The 19,398-nt window shown below is 46.8% G+C and overlaps 1 protein-coding gene across 1 annotated transcript in view; it reads right to left on the bottom strand.

Moving 5' to 3' along the window:
* Nucleotides 1-618: 618 nt before the first annotated feature.
* Nucleotides 619-19,398, bottom strand: part of SH3BP2 (SH3 domain binding protein 2) — a 39,322-nt gene continuing 20,542 nt past the window's right edge. The window contains exons 9-12 of the mRNA XM_089691536.1: nt 11,870-11,925; nt 9,472-9,550; nt 8,617-8,676; nt 619-4,483 (exon numbers count right to left, since the gene is read on the bottom strand). Of these exons, the coding sequence (XP_089547662.1) occupies nt 4,343-4,483; nt 8,617-8,676; nt 9,472-9,550; nt 11,870-11,925 (336 nt within the window). The 3' untranslated portion in view covers nt 619-4,342. The remainder of the gene's footprint in view (nt 4,484-8,616; nt 8,677-9,471; nt 9,551-11,869; nt 11,926-19,398) is intronic.

The following is a 19,398-nucleotide window of genomic DNA, read 5'->3' as shown; positions in this document are numbered from 1 at the left end:
TTTATGGGCAGGCTGATTTTACCCAAGTAGATCCATCGATGACAAGATCTGTGCTGGATGTCACACTGATAAAAATACCATATCATTTCAGCTCACATACTTTGTTTTTCAAGCCCTGATGAAGGGTGTCTTTGGACCTCTGAAAAGCATTGGTTTCTCCTCTTTAATCATCTATCCAATCCAGGGGCGGACTGACAACTCATGGGGCCCCCGGGCAATAGGGGATCATGGGGCCCCTGTGTCCTTGCCCAAACTCAAAAAAGCCCATGAAAAAGGTACCAGGGGCATCTCATGGGGCCCCCTACTGACCCCGGGTCCTCGGGCAGTGCCCGAGTTTCCAAATGGTCAGTCCACCCCTGGTCCAATCCTATACTGGAATAAAATTGCATCCGGACTAGTCATTTGCGGTGTGGTGCTTCGGTCTTAAAATATGATTCCCTACATATTAAGTCACCATTTCTTCAACCATTCCAACATTTCTGGCAGTTATTTTTGCAGATCTTTTGACATACTAACAAACATTCCTCTGTCATAGAAATGTGATATATGACTTATATGCCTGTAATTGGAAATAATCTAATGCTAGCAACACACAGACTACATTTATACCAATTTCAACAATGGATCAAGACTATCTATGTTTTTGTTGCAGCCAAACTCTAAATGAATGTGGTTAACCCCTTCATGCCTAAGGGTAAAACAAATCTTGAAGCCTAAGTAAAATTTTACAATTTGACATGTGTTAGTAATCACAACTACTTTGTACATCCAGGTGAATTATACCTTGTTTTTTTTCAGAACAAATTGGGCTTTCATTTGGTGCTAAATGGTAATGGATATCTCCTGGATTTTTTTTTTATTATCAAAGGAAAACTGGCCCAAAATAGTAAAAAAATATTTCTTTTTAATTTAGCTGTGTGTTTCTTTTTACTACCATAACCTACCACCAAAGAACAACCCAAAATACATTTTCCAGATGATCGCAGCGATACCATATATGTGTTTTTTATTTGTTGTTTGTACCTATACTACAGCTCAGAAACAATAGTGCGCATTTTGTTTTTTTGGAGTTTTTTTTTACCTAAAACACACTGACACTGATACCAATAAAAAAATAATCCTGACCTTTGACCCTGACCTTTGACCCAAACACTAACCCTGGCACTGAACTAGATCAAACCTTGATCTATGTATTTTTTCTTTATTGTTTCTTTTCTTTTTTATTATTTATTTATCTTTTTATTTTTTTTATTTTTTTACAAACAGTTGTTTTTGTTTTCTCTATGAAAGGGGAGAGAGAGATACAATGTGTCTCTCTCCTCCATTCATAGAGAAAAAAAAACAAGGGAGGTGGGCTTCACAGTGACTGATCACTGTGATAGCCATTCAGAGGCTATCACAGCAATCATGTGACCTGGAATCGGGAGTCCTGGGTCCTGATCATTAGAACGGGACCTGGGGGTTCTCAGTGACACCCTGGTCTTTGTGCTGGGGGCACGCTCCCAGCTCCAAGACAGGTAAACAGATATGCGGCCCCACGGAAAAAAGCTTAGTTCTGTGAGGCCACATATTTGTGTTACGTTGGCGTCAAGGGGTTAACTTGGTTTAAATTGCATGAAAATTGTTGTGTGTGGCCAATATGAATAGTTAACTAACAATAAAGGTCTGCACACCACTATTAACTACATCATTCAACTAGCAATGCATAGGGGTTGATTTACTAAAGACAAATAGGCTGTGCACTGCAAGTGTACTTGCAAGTGCACTAAAAGTGCGATTGCTCTAGATCTGAGGGGAACATGCAAGGAAAATGAAAAAAAACCCAGTATTTTTGCTTGCACATGATTGAATGAAAGAAAACAGCAGAGTTTCACCTCATTTCAGAGCTTCCCCTCGGATATAAAGCAACTGCTTTGCAGTTCAGTTGAAGTGCACTTGCAGGTGTTCTTGCGGTGTACTTGCAATGCACAGCCTATTTTATTTTAGTAAACCAACCCCATTGTTACTAGCAATAGCAATATATTATTATTTAGGATGCTTAAACCTCTCCACAGTGTATCCATCTGTTAGTACAATATGTTTAATGTATAAAGTAAGCACCAGGGTTGGACTGACAACTCATGGGGCCCCTGGGCAATAGGGGATCATGGGGCCCTTGTGTCCTTGCCCACATTCAAAGCACACCCAAAAAAACCTATAAAAAAGGTACCAGGGGCATTTAATGGGGCCCCCTACTGACCCCGGGCCCTCTGACAGTGCCCAAGTGCTTGAATGGTCAGTCCGTCCCTGGTAAGCACACCACATCGCCAAACTGCTTTAGCAATAAGTTTGTATTCGGCATATACAGTACATACAATCACCTAGCAGGTACAGATAACCAAGTATGTCATCTAACATCAAGCATAATACAACAAAGATGTACATCCCATTGTTGAATAACAGCAAAGAACATGCATGCATATAGGTGCAATGAGCTACACCTAAAATGTAGAAGAGCTGATGTTCAGAACTACATACAGGAAAACAATACCCAAAATAGAGTAAAAAAGGAAGTCTGAACCAGACCCTGGTGAAAAGAGAAAGGAGGGAAAAAATAATGTTTTGGAGATAAAAAAAAACCCTTTCTCAAGAACCCCGTACCTCCAGGTTATCTGTACCCAGAGGCGGACTGACAACTCATGGGGCCCCGGGCAATAGGGGATCATGGGGCCCCTGTGTCCTTGCCCACACTCAAACCACACCCAAAAAAGCCTATGAAAGGTACCAGGGGCATCTCATGGGGCCCCTTACTGACCCCGGGCCCTCGGGCAGTGCCCGAGTTTCCATGGTCAGTCCGCCCCTGTCTGTACCTCCTAGGTCAGGGGTGGGCAAACTGCGGCTCTCCAGCTGTTGTGGAACTACATTTCCCATGAGGCATTGCAACATTACAAAACTCACAGTTACAGCTATGACTTGCAGAGGCATGATGGAACTTGTAGTCCTGCAACAGCTGGAGAGCTGCAGTTTGCACACCCCTGTCCTAGGTGATTGTATGTACTATACATGCCTAATACATATTACTTTATACATCATACTTTATGGCTAATGTGGTGTGCTTACTCTATACAGTCAAGACCAATATAAACAGTCAAAACCAAAAACATTTTCTTACAGTGAAGATAATCTATTCTAGAAATAAAGTTTATGTAAACCCAACATCCGTCTTTCCGTTATTTTGCGGCATCAAGCCTCACTGTATACAGTTTTCTAAAGCAAATTGTGGATCTATGGCAAATGTCTTACCCTGAGACCTTGGTAGTAGCACTTTAGAAGATGTATACAGTGAGCTACAATGCCAAACATACTGGAAAATAAATGTTGGCTTGAAAAGACAATACACAGGGAGATTAAAAATTATATTTTCCTGGAAAAAACATCATTTAGTAGGAAAAAACAAATCAGATGGAACTGACTAAAGATGTGCAGTAGTCTGAAATGTGAGAAAATGTGCCTTTTTTTCATGCCAAACTTTGACCAAAATTTTACATGTAGCCCCTTGAGGCTATCCATACTACTCATGTTCTCTGGGTACTATCCATACTATTCTACAGCTCTGGGTACCAATAAGGTAGAATATGCAGTGCAAAGACAGCAACAGATGCCATTGGTTGGTTGTGTTGGAGATATTCCTCTGATGTTCCAATGTTCAATGTAGAGATAATCAGATTAGAGAGGGTCACCGCTCATACATGCACACAGGATACAAGACACCCATCAGTTAAGTAGAAACCTTTAACCAGCAATCGTTGGCAACTGATTCAGTGCACAGAATGAGTTCCTGAATTCGTTGTAGGTAGGTACCAAATACTTTCTGAATTGATATGTTTCTTGTCGACAAATGTCTCAATTTTCCAACAATATGCAAATGGTACATTACACTTCCTAGTCGTTCTGGGTTATTCATCCACCATACATTTCAGGTCAGGGCCTTATGCAGAGATAAACTCTAAAATAGAATGAAGTTGAGGAATTTTCCTGCCCAGCTTGTGGCAGGATAAGGAGCTTCCTTCTTGTTGATTTTTTCCACATCCTTCCTTCTTTGCATTCCGTTGGTCTATATTTTGTATTTTCATTGCAGAGGAAATGAAAATGACCAAAATTGTTTTTCTTCATTGATTGTTGCTCGTAATCTGGTCCTCCAGTCATCATATTTTGTAGGCTGAAATATTTATCTTACGTCTTTGTTAGAGATGGGCAGAAGGACACTATCTCTGTGATGTGGTCTTCCACATCTTGGCCAAACCCAACAGCCGGAGGACTAAAGTCTGAATAATGATTCCATTATCTAAAAATGGTGGTCTTTTCACCTGGGGTTACTCATACATCCATAGGCATGTTTTAGAACTAGGGTGTTGTGGCCAGGTAGTGGGCTCTTATAGTAGTGTTCAACCAAATCTCCAACGTCTGAAAACAGTATTTCTGTCTCAAGATAAACTTTTGTGTCCTACAAAAACAAAAGAGATCAGTTAGAATGAGATTTCACTGTTTTCAATTATAGCAACAGTACTGCAATGACAACTGTGCAAGGGCCCGTTCACACCGTATGCATTGGACAACTTTGACCAACACAGTCTTAGCACATAGACAAAGCAATTTGCCTTATGTTCTGTTGATTCAGTTCACACCGACACGGTGGGGGTTGATTTACTAAAGGCAAATATGCCGTGCACTTCAAGTGCAGTTGCTCTAGATCTGAGGGGAACATGCAAGTAAAATAAAAAAAACGGCATTTTTACTTGCACATGATTGGATGAAAGAAATCAGCAGAACTTTGCCTCATTTCAGAGCTTCCCCTCAGATATAAAGCAACTGCAATTTCAGTGCACTTGTAGTGCACATTGTATTTACCTTTAGTAAATCCACCCCAATATATCGGTGTGCACTGAATAAAGTAGGACAGGATGCATTTTTACGCAGTGCAGCACATTATGATCACAAAAAAAGGATGAATGAAATGGAATGTTGTGACATTTGAATAAAGTAAAAAAAGGTAAGCTACACGTCATACCGCCCCTTCAGATCGAATGCCAACTGGCATAGGCATTAAAAACAAAAAAACAAAATTGCATACTAAGTTTATCTTTGCAATACATTCGTATTTCCCCATGTTTTATCCTGCTGCAAGTGCATAAAAAAATCCTGTTGACGCTTAAGAACCCACCTACAGAGGAAGAGGAAGGGCTTTGTTTGTAGAGGAAGGAGATGAAGTTCTGAAAGCTGTCTTACATCAGTAGGATCTGAGCTTCCAACAGCTGCCTGTTTACAAGAATTTGACAAGGCTAGCCATCACAGGGAGTAATAAAAATTGTGTCTTTCAGGAACAGCGTACAAGGAAAAAAATAATGCTGGAGCATGCTGTAGAGCAGGGGTCTGCAAAAGTTCTAAATGAAGGGCCAGTTTACTGTCCTTCAAACTTTAGGAGGGCCGGACTGTGGCCAGCAAGAGTAGAAAATGTCTTGGTGTCAGTGGGAGTTAACAGTGTCTCATCTTTGGTGTCAGTGGGAAGAATACTGCCTCATCGTTGGTGTCAGGTGGAGAAATAGTGCACCATCGTTGGTATCAGTGGGAGGAATAGTGCCCGATCGTTGCTATCAGTGGGAGGAATAGTGCCCGATCGTTGGTATCAGTGGGAGGCATAGTGCCCCATCGTTGGTGTCAGTGGGAAGAATAATGCCCCATTGTTGGTGTCAGTAGGAGGAATAGTGCCCCATCTTTAGGGCCAGTGGGTGGAATAGTGCTCCATCGTTGGTGTCAGTGGGAGTAAGGGTGCCCCATCGTTGGTGTCAGTGGGAAGAATAGTGCCCCATCGTTGGCGTCAGTAGGAGGAATAGTGCCCCATCTTTAGGGCCAGTGGGTGGAATAGTGCTCCATCGTTGGTGTCAGTCGGAGGAATAGTGCCTCATCGTTGGTGTCAGGTGGAGAAATAGTGCCCCATCGTTGGTATCAGTGGGAGGAATAGTGTCCGATCGTTGGTATCAGTGGGAGGCATAGTGCCCCATCGTTGGTGTCAGTGGGAAGAATAGTGCCCCATTGTTGGTGTCAGTAGGAGGAATAGTGCCCCATCTTTAGGGCCAGTGGGTGGAATAGTGCACCATCGTTGGTGTCAGTGGGAGTAAGGGTGCCCCATTATTGGTGTCAGTGGGAAGAATAGTGCCCCATCGTTGGCGTCAGCAGGAGGAATAGTGCCCCATCTTTAGGGCCAGTGGGTGGAATAGTGCTCCATCGTTGGTGTCAGTGGGAGTAAGGGTGCTCCATCGTTGGTGTCAGTGGGAGGAATAGTGCCCCATCATTGGTGTCAATGGGAGGAATAGTGCTTTGTTGTCGGTGTCATTGGGAGGAATACTGCCTCGGTGTCAGTGGCAGGAACTATTTCCCACTGTTGCTGACAGTGGGGGGAATAACGGCCCAAGGGCCAGATAAAAGCCAGCAAAGAGCCACATTCGGCCCCAGGGCTACAGTTTGGAGACCATTGCTCTAAAGGGAGCATTCAAAACAGGCCTGCACATCCATCACCTGATGTCTATGGGCATCCTTAACAGCGTAGAGAAAAAGAAAGTTAAATACACATAGACAGTATACAGACTGCTAAGAATTAGGGCACCTACCATATGGAGGTATGCAGACAATGACAGAACATGACCAAGGTAGAAGGTTGTTTCCTACTAATCTGTATCACTTCTGCTACCATAGAATAGTATGCTAACCCATATATATGGGTTAGCATACTTCTACACAATGTTGTAGACTACTTCTGCATTTCATTTAAAGGAATAAGAGTGCCATGGTGAGCATGAATCCCCATAATAAGGGTCTACCTTTCCATACTTGGGGGCATAAAATGCAAGCACCCATGTTATGTGACTGGTCTAGACTAACAAATGTGCATTTGCCATGAAGGCTACTGTGTTTGAGAATATTCTTTAGCTACTGTTTGATCATATGGGCTGACTGTGGTCAGTTAGCTGTGCATTAAATGTTATCAAAATGACTGGATCCTGCACAGGTCCAACTCTGAGGCCCCAGCTATTGTGATGAATGAACTATGGTGCCAGTGTAGAAATATATTTAGCACTTTGAGGCTCTGATCTAACACTTACTGTTTTCTTCCTATCTGGGCTAATTTGTATTTTAGCACTGTAGCAGGTAAATTTTGTAGGAGGCTCATACTTGCATCAACATTTACCCAAATCTGAATGTAAAGCCTAGTACACACGATGACAAAATCAGACATAAAATACCACTTTCAGAGCGATCGTCCAATAATCTGATCGTTAGTACTTTCAAGAGCCATTCACGACAGTCCATGCAAAATTATCCAAAGGATATCCAAAGCATGAAAAATTTTCTGGTGCAATACCAGAACAAATGATTTTCATTTTGTCCCAAAAACTGAGGAACCAAGACCACGCATGCTCGGAAATGAAAGAATACAATACAATACATTACATCACTTCTGAAATTGTATTCTGTCTTATAAGAATTTTCAGAACCTCTTCATTTTAGATTTGAGACTATCACGCAAAAAAAAAAAGAAAGATCATTTGTCCAATATTCTCACTGCGTGTACGAGCATTTATTTTATCAGAATTTTTAGCTGCACTGTCATAACTACATTAGTGCTGATAATCTTTCCAAAATGTGTTTTAAAGCAACTGTTTTTTTCATGGGTTTTGTCCCAATTTTTGGACAAGAAATTTTGGGAATTGTGTACCTAAATCATTCTCAGGGACCACATGCTGGTGGAATAGCGGGAATTGTCATCTTCACATCAACTTATGGAAGTTCAAAGCACACTGACAGTATACAAAGTGCAATAACCCACATTCATCAATCATATAACAATAGATCAGAGTCCAGCAAGCGAAAGATGATTTGAATTGTCCATCTGGCTAAAGGGTTTCTAAATACAAAATGTTTAGGCATTTTAGAAAGGGATTATATTGGAAAGGGAACATACAGTATTTGCATTGGCCATTGGAAGTTAAAGTGTTACTAAATCCACAACAGTAAAATCAGTCTGTATATACAGTACAGCATGCTTGTTATACCCACTGTGGAACCTAAGGGGTTAATTCTCCACATTGTGTAAAAAGGATGTTTGATCTTGTCTTCTCTGATCCTCCCCTACTGTCCCCAAATCATCTCCTAAGAGAATAGAGCCTTGGGAGCTAGTTGCACATGCTCAGTTTGGTGTGTATTGCTATAGTTGTTTGTTCTTGGGAGAGCGCATGTGATCAGCACAGGGCCAATCAGCACTGTCCAAACAGAGGGTCAGGGGTCCTGCAGCCTCATAGGACATCAGGGGAGAAATAAAAACTCCTTCTACAAGCTTTAACCACTGTTTTGCTGGACTCTGATAGAAGTCACAAGACTGCTCTAACTGCTGATGAGAAAAGGTATTTAGCAGTTTATATTTACTAAAATAATTGCACTTCCATGTTGTGTGTACTGTGGGAGACCAGATATAGTGAATGCAGGGTCATAGAAACTCCATCTTTAAAAAACAAATATATATATATATACACACACACACACATACATATATATATATATATATATTTGTCAGGCTGTACAAACCTTTTCATATATTCGATAGTTTCTTAACTTTTCTTCTTGTTTATCCCATACCACTATAACCTATGAAAGAAGAGAAGATCACAGTCACATCTAAAATAAAAGCTTAAGCCAAGTTTCTATTAAAGTATTACTAAAGTCTGAATTGTATTTAAAATGAAAAAAACAAACATGTTATACTCACCTGCTGTGTGCAGTGGTATTGCACAGACCGGCCCCGATCCTCCTCTTCACAGGTCTTCCCACCGGGGGTCTCGGCTCCTCCTCTTATTTGTGTGTCCCCTATAGCAAGCTGTTTACTATGGGGACACATGCTGAGTGCACGTTCCTAACCTCTGTGTCTACGTAGCCGTGCTCCATACTCAGGTAAGGTACACATAGACATACACAGTGGGACTTAGCCCCACCCCCCACTTCCTCTTCACTACATTTGATTGACAGCAGCAAGAGCCAATGGCTCCTGCTGCTGTTTGAGTCCCTGTGTGAAGAGGAAGAGAGGGGAGAAGCCGTGCACAATGCTGATCTCTTCTCCTCTCTCTTCCTCTTTTCACAGGGAAGGGGGAGCACAGGAAAATAGAAAATGGTTTTTTTACCTTAGAGCAAGCAATGCATTAAGGTAAAAAGAGTTTTTAGGTTAAGTATCACTTTAAGGGACTAACACATTGAAAGCAAATGTTCCAGTCTGCTAATTCGGAATCTTTGCAGCCTTGTAGTCATACTGTGAGTTGACCCTGACGTTTTTACAAATGATTTTCTTTGGCCATCAGGAAACAGGAAATTGCTGTGAAAATACACACTGCATAAAACCGAAAGCTAAAGGGTAAGAAGTAAAAATGGTGTATGCAGAACTAGGAATACCTTTCCGGCCCTTGCAGAGTTTCTTATGCAGAAGAGTCCATTCAGGGGACTTCCTGTGATATCCATAGCTTTGAACATCCTGGGGAAAAAAAACAATGCGTTTATTTATCTTCAGCTTAACAGGGGACCAGAGTATTATCTCTTCTGCCTGCTGTGCAGAAATATTTACAAAGCAGCTGCAGGAGTGAACTTTGGCTGATATGAGTAGTAATACTTTCTAAACTCCAGATCCTCCCAAATCAGAGGTTGCAGCATATTCATATTAACTTGCATTGTACTGTATCTAAGGCAGCCTTTCTCAACCAGGGTGCCCCAGCACCCTGGGGTGCCTTGAGGTTTATTCAGGAGTGACTTGGCAAAATGTCTAAAAATTGCCCAAAACCTGTATACTTGGAACAAGCCTGCCTTTTCGTTACACAAAGCCACAGGTTTATATTGTGCAGCATTACGACCTTCTACCCTTTGCATCCCGACAACCAATGACATCATCAGTTAATAAGGAGGATGTCAGCTGCCTGCGCAACATCCTAGTTTGACCCTCCCCTGGCCCTCTCCTTCGGTGCTGGGGTCACAATAGCTGAGTGATGGAGAAAAACTGAGGGAGAGGAGAAACAATGGAATACTGGTCAGTACCAGTGTGCAAAAGTGTATTTGCTTTGGAGGAATAAATCACCTCTAATGTTGGGTGTCCTATGTGTGTGGATGTTGCTGCGTTATATAAAATTATTACAATAGTTTTTCACATGTTAGAATGGGGTGCTCTTTTAAAATGATGGACAGTTTTGAGGCACCCCATTTTAGGATGGAACTGTACATAATTTTAGAGGGTGCCTGAGAAAAGTTTGAGAAACACTGATCTATGGTGTGTAATTATGTATAGAAAGGTGATGATGGTACAGTTTTCTTTAAACTTCTGCCCTTTTTTTTGTTTTCTTTTACCAACTATCAGAAGTAGTATTAGGACTCTCATCCCATCATAGAAAGCCTTTTGTAGTATTATTATTATACAGGGCTTATATAGCGCCAACAGTTTACAATACAAGGTAGACAGTACAATTACAATACATTTCAGTACAGAAGGAACAGGAGGGTCCTGCTCGTGGAGCGTATCTGTTTATCCAAGGCAGCAGTCAGGTTTGCAGTAGTGATGGGCTGAACACCCCACCCCCCGTTTGATTCGCGGCTGAACATTCAAACCTACTGATTGTTCGACCAGAATCTTCGAACAGGGACAATTTACTGGTGGTATCTTACCTAATCTGAGTATGTGGTAAGATACAGTTACTAAAATACAGCACGAGTTATATTATTAAATCATGCGGTATTTTAGTAGTGGAACATTTATTCATATTTCAGCTGTCAGCGGGGTTCCCCACTGACAGCTGAATGTCAAAAGAATTGTCAGCATGCCGACAATTAAAAAAAAAAACGGCATAGATTCCCCCCTCCCATCCATATAAAGTCCTTTGGGTCTGGTATGGATTTTGAGGGGAACCCCCCACACCAACATTTTTATAAAAATGGCGTGGTGGTATCTCCCACAATCCTTACCAGACCCTTATCCGAGCATGCAGCCCAGAAGGTCAGGAAAGGGTGGAAGATGACTGAGCATCCCCCCCAAACTGAACCATATCAGGCCACATGCCCTCAACATGGGGGGGTGCTTTGGGGCAGGGGGTGCTCCCCAAAGCACCTTGTCCCCATGTTGATGGGGACAAGGGCCTCTGCTCCAGAACCCTGGCCAGTGGATGTGTGGGTGTGCAGGTGGGGGGCTTCTTGGAATCTGGAAGCCCCCTTTAACAAGGGGGCCCCCAGATCCCACCCCCACCCCTACGTGAATAAGTATGCGGTACCGCTACCCATTCCCCCCCCCCCAAAAAAAAATGTAGTGTAAAAAAAGACAAGAGACAGTCTTTAACAAGTCCTTTCTTAAAAATAAAAATGCCCCCCGAAGTAGATCCAACTTCAATCACGATGCCTGCCACCACCGCCGACCCAAAAAAAGAAGAAAAAATCTACTCCACTCTCAACGCTGGTTCCCGCCGTCTGACAGCTGCACCACGATGACAGTTCTTAAATAGGGTGATGATCTTACTAGGGGGCAGGATCACCACTCCCTTGTGACGTCATCATGGCATGTGATTGGCCAAAGCAATGCTTTGGCCAATCATAATGCACTGTCATGGAGCAATGCATTGTGGGGCTTGGCGGGAGAACAGCCCGCCGAATGCCCGGTACGGTTCATGTGCTCAATGAACGGCCCATGTTCAAGTCGAACTTACGTTCGACTCGAACATGCAGCTCATCAGTTTACAGAAATTAGCACCAACGCCATCTTAAAATGTTGCTTAAAAAGTATTCTTATCAGGCCAGCGAAGTTAAAGTAAACACAAATTACCTCTCGACATCTGAGGATTCAAATGTATCCACAAAGACTGAAGGAGGCAACGATACCTTAAAAAGAAATCCAGCTGGTTAGTACTGATGCCTTTATTTACTATAGGTATCACTGAACTAATATTAAAGTGGTTGTAAACCCTTACATATGACTGGCCTAAGGTGATACACAGAGATGAAACAAATCCACCTACATAACTGGTACCTGTCTATCTGCAGCCTTCTCTTCTCTACATCCCTTCAAAGTGCTGAATTTATAAAGCTTGTCTGAGAGTTCAGAAAAGAGGGTCAGAGAGCTGAAATTACAGACTACAGAGCTTAGTGCGGAGAGGTCTGAGAGCTGATTGGAGGGAAGAGACACCCCCTTCTCCTTAGAGCTCACAGGAACAGAGCTGATGCTGTCAATCTGTTGGAGGCCCCTCCCCTTTTACCATTTTTCTCTTGGTGTCAAGACTTGTCAGAAGTGATTTATGCTGACAGCAGAAGAACAAAGCAGCAGACAGAAATGACACTTAGTACTCTTAATTGAGATAAGTACACACTATAGAAGGATATGCTTTGTTCATATTTTATGTTTCAGGTTTACAACCACTTAAAACAAAAAAAAAAAAGCATGAATGATGTCACCCACAGTGCAGATTATATTCCCCTTTATAAACTGCCGATATGAGGCATTGATTGCACTGTGGGAGGACTGTTCTTGCTTCCCAAGTTCATAGTTGCATACAGCACATGTACTGCTCAGGAATAGGAGAGAATTTCAAGAAAATGTACGGATTGTGAAGACCGCAAATCTTTTTTTAAAAAAATTCTACTAAGCCACAATTTGTATTTATACCTAACGGGAAAATCCCATCTTAGTATTAGAAAAAAAATTCAACAATGTCAAAATGAATTAAAAGTGGTTTGAAAACTCAAACATGAAATATGAACACCGCACATTCTTCTGTAATATATACTTGTTTCTATAAGTACCAAGTGTGATTTCTCTCTGCTGCCTTGTTCCCCTTTTATCATCATGAGTCACTTCTGACAGCTTCTCCCGTCTCCAAGAGATAATTCATGACAGGGGAGGAGTCCTCCAGCACACAACCTATGATTGACAGCCACAGCTGTGCATGTTCATTGTGTACTGTGAGGAGGGGCGTGTGTGTGAGACTCCAGATCCCCACCCCTGGCTTTTCAGAGCTGAGAGATGCATTGTGAAATGTGTGTTTTCGGAAGGCTTTAGAGGAGAGAGGGCTGCAGATTAACAGATACAACTTATAGAAGAGAGTGTGTTTCATCTCTGTGTATCACCTGATGCTAGTCACTTCATTGGGTACATGTAATGGTTTTCAACATCTTTAATGCTTACAAAACTGGATAGGATATGCTGAGACACTTTATTTTATGAGTACTTTGTATTATTGGTATTGTTATCCAACATTGCAGCAGAAGTGTAAATGTAGAAAATCTGAATATTAGCCTGGCAGCTTCTACCCACCGTGGGGCTTCCAAAATCACTCTTGGCTGCGGTAGGGATGAGTAGTTAGGAACTGAAGTGCCACACCATAACATTCAAGCCCAAACCCAAGTTTATTTCAATGATACAATGTTTGCAAAACCAACACATTTCTAAGGCTTTATGTCTGGCCCTTCATCAGGGCTAACATGTACATGAAAAATACACATTTTAACACGTAGTTTGGAACGTTAAATTATGTTGTTGCTTTTTAGCTTTGTGAACTATTTATTAGAATTTGTATTTGTCACATTACATGTCAGGAATGGACTGGCCAGCAATGGTGGGACTCAGCTGCCTTATGAGCTGCAGTACCAGGGCTGGCCAGCGGGTGCTCCCAGCAATCAGAGACTCAACCTTGCAGCCAGTCAAACACCTGGAACTAATTATACTGGTGTATTTAAGGGACATTCAGACCTGCAGACTCTGCCTTGGTGTTGTGTTTCTCCTGGGCCCTGTATCCTGTTCCTGTTCCTGCTCCCTGTTCCCTGTTCCTGTCTGATTCTCTGCTGACCCTGCTCTGATCCCTGGCTTGTTTGACCATTCTCCTCTGCCTGACCCTCTGTACCACGCTGCCCGCTACCTGCTGAACCTGGCCTGTGACCCCGACCATTCTCCGCTTGCTCCCCCTGTACCTACCTGCCCGACTGATATTGACCCGGCCTGCCTGACGACGCTTGCATTGTATGTACTGTTATCTGTGGGTGGTTGGTTGGTTTGTTTGCACTGTGTTATGTTTTAGTATTGCACTGCGTTTATGTTTGTATGGTTAGTGTTAATAAATTACATTGTTTATAACATATCTGAAGTCTGCGTTTCCCTGCGTCAGTCACACACCTCTGGTCATACCCGGGAGCCCTGACATTACACCAAGGCCAATCCTGACCAGAAGTGGCTGCACAGGGAAGCCATCTTGGCTTGTTGATGGGAAGGATGGATCTGGATGAGGTTGTGTATTTATATCTGCTAGTGTTTGATGACAGGGAGTATGCTTATCAAACTCTGAGGGAGTATACCCGGGATGAACTGCTAGAATGTATACGGCTCGCTCATGTTCTAGTAGATCAGGGCACAGAGTTCTCTGAGGTGCAGCCATTGATTCAGGTTTGTGCTGAGTTGGTTTCATCTGGTTTCCCCGAATGCAGGGATGAATTTTTGCCACCATTTAGTGCAGACCAGGTAGAGTCCCTGGTGTGGTTATTAGAGGATGATGTGGGTTACTTTCTGGAGCGTTATTCCACATGTTCACCACAGGTACTAAGAGATTGTATAAACGCAGTGCAGTCTTTGGTCAGACAGGCTTTGTGTAAGCTCAGCTTTGTTCAACCCATACTGCAGACATGGACAGACTTGTTGCACCCAGCCTCAGTCAGCTTACAAAGACCCAGTCCTGCTTCTAATCTATTTCCTCAAAACTCTACTCCTGCATTCCCAACAGCTCCTCCTGCCCTGCTATCTACCGCATGTCAGTACCCTGTTCCCACTCGCTGCACCTATCCTGCCTTTAACCCTGTAAAAAAGCCCTCTGTAGCAACTGCTCCCTCTCCTGTTCCATCCTCCAGTTCTTCTCTGTCTCCAGCTGCTCCATTCGTTTGCAGACCTGCGTTTACTTGCAGTGCTCCAGTAGTTAAAACCAGAAAAAAGCGAAAATTCTTTCCAACCAATACCATCCTGCCAGTATCCAAACCGGTGAGCCTGCCTTCCGTGGTTCAGCCTGAAGCCTCTACTCAGCCTGAATCCTCTACTCAGCCTGATGCCTGTACTCAGCCTGATGCCTGTACGCAGCCTGATGCCTCTACTCGGCCTGATGCCTGTACGCAGCCTGATGCCTCTCTTCGGCCTGAAGCCTCTACTCGGCCTGATGCCTGTACTCGGCCTGAAGCCTCTACTCGGCCTGATGCCTCTACTCGGCCTTATGCCTCTACTCGGCCTGAAGCCTCTACTCGGCCTGAAGCCTCTACTCAGCCTGAAGCCTCTACTCAGCCTGAAGCCTCTACTCAGCCTGAAGCCTCTACTCAGACGGACGCCGGAATTCAGCCTGATGCCTCTACCCAGCATGATGAACTGATCCAGCCTGACGATCCTATTAGGCCAGTTGACTCGATGCCCGCTGTTGATCCAGATGATCCGGTACCTGATCCGGTGCCCGCTGTCGTGCCAATTGACTCAGAACCCGCTGTCGTACCTGGTGACTCGGTGCCCACTGCCTTGCCAGATGACGCGGTGCCCGCTGGCGAGCCAAATGACCTGATGCCTGGTGACCCAGGGCCCGCTGTCATACCTGGTGACCCGATGCCCGCTGTCGAGCCAGACGATCCAATGCCTGGTGACCCGGTGCCCACTGCCTTGCCAGATGACGCGGTGCCCGCTGGCAAGCCAAATGACCTGATGCCTGGTGACCCAGTGCCCGCTGTCATACCTGGTGACCCGATGCCCGCTGTCGAGCCAGACAATCCGGTACCTGATGACCCGGTGCCCACTGTCGTGCCTGTTGACTCGGAGCCCACTGCCTTGCCAGATGACGCGGTGCCCGCTGTCGAGCCAAATGACCTGATGCCTGGTGACCCGATGCCCGCTGTCCAGCCAGACGATTCAATGTCTGCCCCAGTGCCCGCGGTCATGCCAGCTGACTCGGAGCCCACTGCCTTGCCAGATGACGCGGTGCTCGCTGTCGAGCCAAATGACTTGATGCCTGGTGACCCGATGCCCGCTGTACAGTCAGACGATCCAATGTCTGACCCAGTGCCAGCGGTCATGCCAGTTGACTCGGAGCCCACTGTCGTGCCTGGTGACTCGGTGCCCGCCGCTTCGCCTGGGGGCCCGAGACCTGTCGTTCCGCCTGGGGGTCCGGCGCCCGCCGCTCCGCCTGGGGGTCCGGCGCCCGCCACCCCGCCTGGGGGCCCGAGACCTGTCGCTCCGCCTGAGGGCCCGAGACCTGTTGCTCCACCTGGGGGTCCAGCGCCCGCCGCTCCGCCTAGGGGCCCGAGACCTGTCGCTCCGCCTGGGGGTCCGGTGCCCGCCGCTCCGCCTGAGGGCCCGAGACCTGTCGCTCCGCCTGGGGGTCCGGCGCCCGCCGCTCCGCCTGAGGGCCCGAGACCTGTCGCTCCGCCTGGGGGTCCGGCGCCCGCCGCTCCGCCTGAGGGCCCGAGACCTGTCGCTCCGCCTGGGCCGGCGCCCGCCGCTCCGCCTGAGGGCCCGAGACCTGTCGCTCCGCCTGGGGGTCCGGCACCCGCCGCTCCGCCTGAGGGCCCGAGACCTGTTGCTCCATCTGGGGGCCCGGCGCCCGCCGCTCCGCCTGGGGGCCCGATGCCCGTCGCCCCGCCTGGGGGCCCGACGCCTGTCGCCCCGCCTGGGGGCCCGCCGCCCGCCGCTCCGCCTGGGGGCCCGATGCCGGTCGCCCCTCCTGGGGGCCCGCCGCTCTGCCTGGGGGCCCGATGCCGGTCTCCCCGACTGGGGACCCGATGCCGGTCGCCCCGCCCGGGGGCCCGGTGCCTGTTGCCCCGCCCGGGGGCCCGGTGCCTGCTGCTCCGCCCGGGGGCCCGGTGCCTGCTGCTCCGCCCGGGGGCCCGCTGCCTGCTGCTCCGCCCGGGGGCCCGCTGCCTGCTGCTCCGCCTGGTGGCCCGCTGCCTGCTGCTCCGCCTGGGGGCCCCGTGCCTGCTGCCCCGCCTGGGGGCCCGGTGCCTGCTGCTCCGCTTGGTGGCCCACTGCCTGCTGCTTCGCCTGGTAATCCGATGTGCCTCTGCCCGGAGTCCTGCCCGATGTGCCTCTGCCCGGAGTCCTGCCCGATGTGCCTCTGCCCGGAGTCCTGCCCGATGTGCCTCTGCCCGATGTGCCTCTGCCCGGAGTCCTGCCCGATGTGCCTCTGCCCGGAGTCCTGCCCGATGTGCCTCTGCCCGGAGTCCTGCCAGATGTGCCTCTGCCCGGAGTCCTGCCCGATGTGCCTCTGCCCGGAGTCCAGCCCGGTGTGCCTCTGCCCGGTGTGCCTCTGCCCGATGTGCCTCTGCCCGGTGTGCCTCTGCCCGATGTGCCTCTGCCCGGAGTCCAGCCCGATGTGCCTCTGCCCGGAGTCCAGCCCGATGTGCCTCTGCCCGGAGTCCAGCCCGATGTGCCTCTGCCCGGAGTCCAGCCCGATGTGCCTCTGCCCGGAGTCCAGCCCGATGTGCCTCTGCCCGGAGTCCAGCCCGATGTGCCTCTGCCCGGTGTGCCGCTGCCCGGAGTGCCTCTGCCCGGAGTCCAGCCCGATGTGCCTCTGCCCGGAGTCCAGCCCGATGTGCCTCTGCCCGGAGTCCAGCCCGATGTGCCTCTGCCCGGAGTCCAGCCCGATGTGCCTCTGCCCGGAGTCCAGCCCGATGTGCCTCTGCCCGGAGTCCAGCCCGATGTGCCTCTGCCCGGTGTGCCACTGCCCGGAGTGCCTCTGCCCGGAGTCCAGCCCGATGTGCCTCTGCCCGGAGTCCAGCCCGATGTGCCTCTGCCCGGAGTCCTGCCCGATGTGCCTCTGCCCGGTGTGCCGCTGCCCGGAGTCCTGCCCGGTGTGCCAGTCTTTGATATCCCGCCAGTTACCAGACCCGGGCGGTGGACCATTTTGCCCAGCTAGGACTGTTTGGAGCGTCCTGAGGCCCCTCCTTGAGGGGGGGGTACTGTCAGGAATGGACTGGCCAGCAATAGTGGGACTCAGCTGCCTTATGAGCTGCAGTACCAGGGCTGGCCAGCGGGTGCTCCCAGCAATCAGAGACTCAACCTTGCAGCCAGTCAAACACCTGGAACTAATTATACTGGTGTATTTAAGGGACATTCAGACCTGCGGACTCTGCCTTGGTGTTGTGTTTCTCTTGGGCCCTGTATCCTGTTCCTGCTCTCTGTTCCTGTCTGATTCTCTGCTGACCCTGCTCTGATCCCTGGCTTGTCTGACCATTCTCCTCTGCCTGACCCTCTGTACCACGCTGCCCGCTACCTGCTGAACCTGGCCTGTGACCCCGACCATTCTCCGCTTGCTCCCCCTGTACCTACCTGCCCGACTGATATTGACCCGGCCTGCCTGACGACGCTTGCATTGTATGTACTGTTATCTGTGGGTGGTTGGTTGGTTTGTTTGCACTGTGTTATGTTTTAGTATTGCACTGCGTTTATGTTTGTATGGTTAGTGTTAATAAATTACATTGTTTATAACATATCTGAAGTCTGCGTTTCCCTGCGTCAGTCACACACCTCTGGTCATACCCGGGAGCCCTGACATTACATGTCAGCTCTGATGAAAGGGACAGAGGGGATTTGAATATTACAGTGTGGCACTTCAATTTCGAATTACTAATATTTTATCTAAAAATAGCATTTGAATATGATATACAGCGCTTTAGCGAATCTACTCTCATCCATTTAGGGATTCAATTTAATTTAAAGGCGAGTTAGCTGAATTCACTCCCCTGTGCTGTCACTTCACTACAGACCGGACATAAAAAGGTACCCTTAGTTATATGACACATATTGAATACTTAATTCCCCCTTATGAGGAAGTCAGGAAGTGACGAAACGCGTCAAGGGACGTGATGTTGGACGTTGCACGAGAAATAGCGGAGCGGCCATCTTAAGTGAGGGCACAATACATCTCGGCGTTCCAGGAAGCTGCTCAAGGTGGAGTAATGGTAATATATGCGTTTTAAATCATTTTAAATATAAGCTTAACTATTAAAGTCTGGATCTTTTTGAATATCAAATATACTACACTATATGGCTATTATTTCTTGCATCTATGAATGACATGGAGAGAATAGAATGAATAGAAAGAAGGAGTAACTTGTGGATCTGAAGGCAATCCTATGGGATGCTTTCTAATGAACTGAGAATCTACTAAATTACTATCTTGGAGGCTTTTATAATACTGATTTAGGGTAAATGGTATGTTATTCAGCCACTTAGATGTGTTCACAAATGAATGTGTATATAGAAGTGTACACAGAGTGTGTCACTATTTCACATGTTTTTCACGTTTTTTTGTGTGGTTTTTTATTTGCACAAAAAGTTTTTTTTTT

Source organism: Staurois parvus, unplaced genomic scaffold (genome assembly GCF_062004578.1).
Source record: "Staurois parvus isolate SC_StPar_1 unplaced genomic scaffold, SC_StPar_1.0 ptg000564l, whole genome shotgun sequence".
Classification (NCBI taxonomy): Eukaryota; Metazoa; Chordata; class Amphibia; order Anura; family Ranidae; genus Staurois; species Staurois parvus.
The sequence above is the reverse complement of the archived record's forward strand: the minus strand, read 5'-3'. Positions and strand labels throughout refer to the sequence as shown.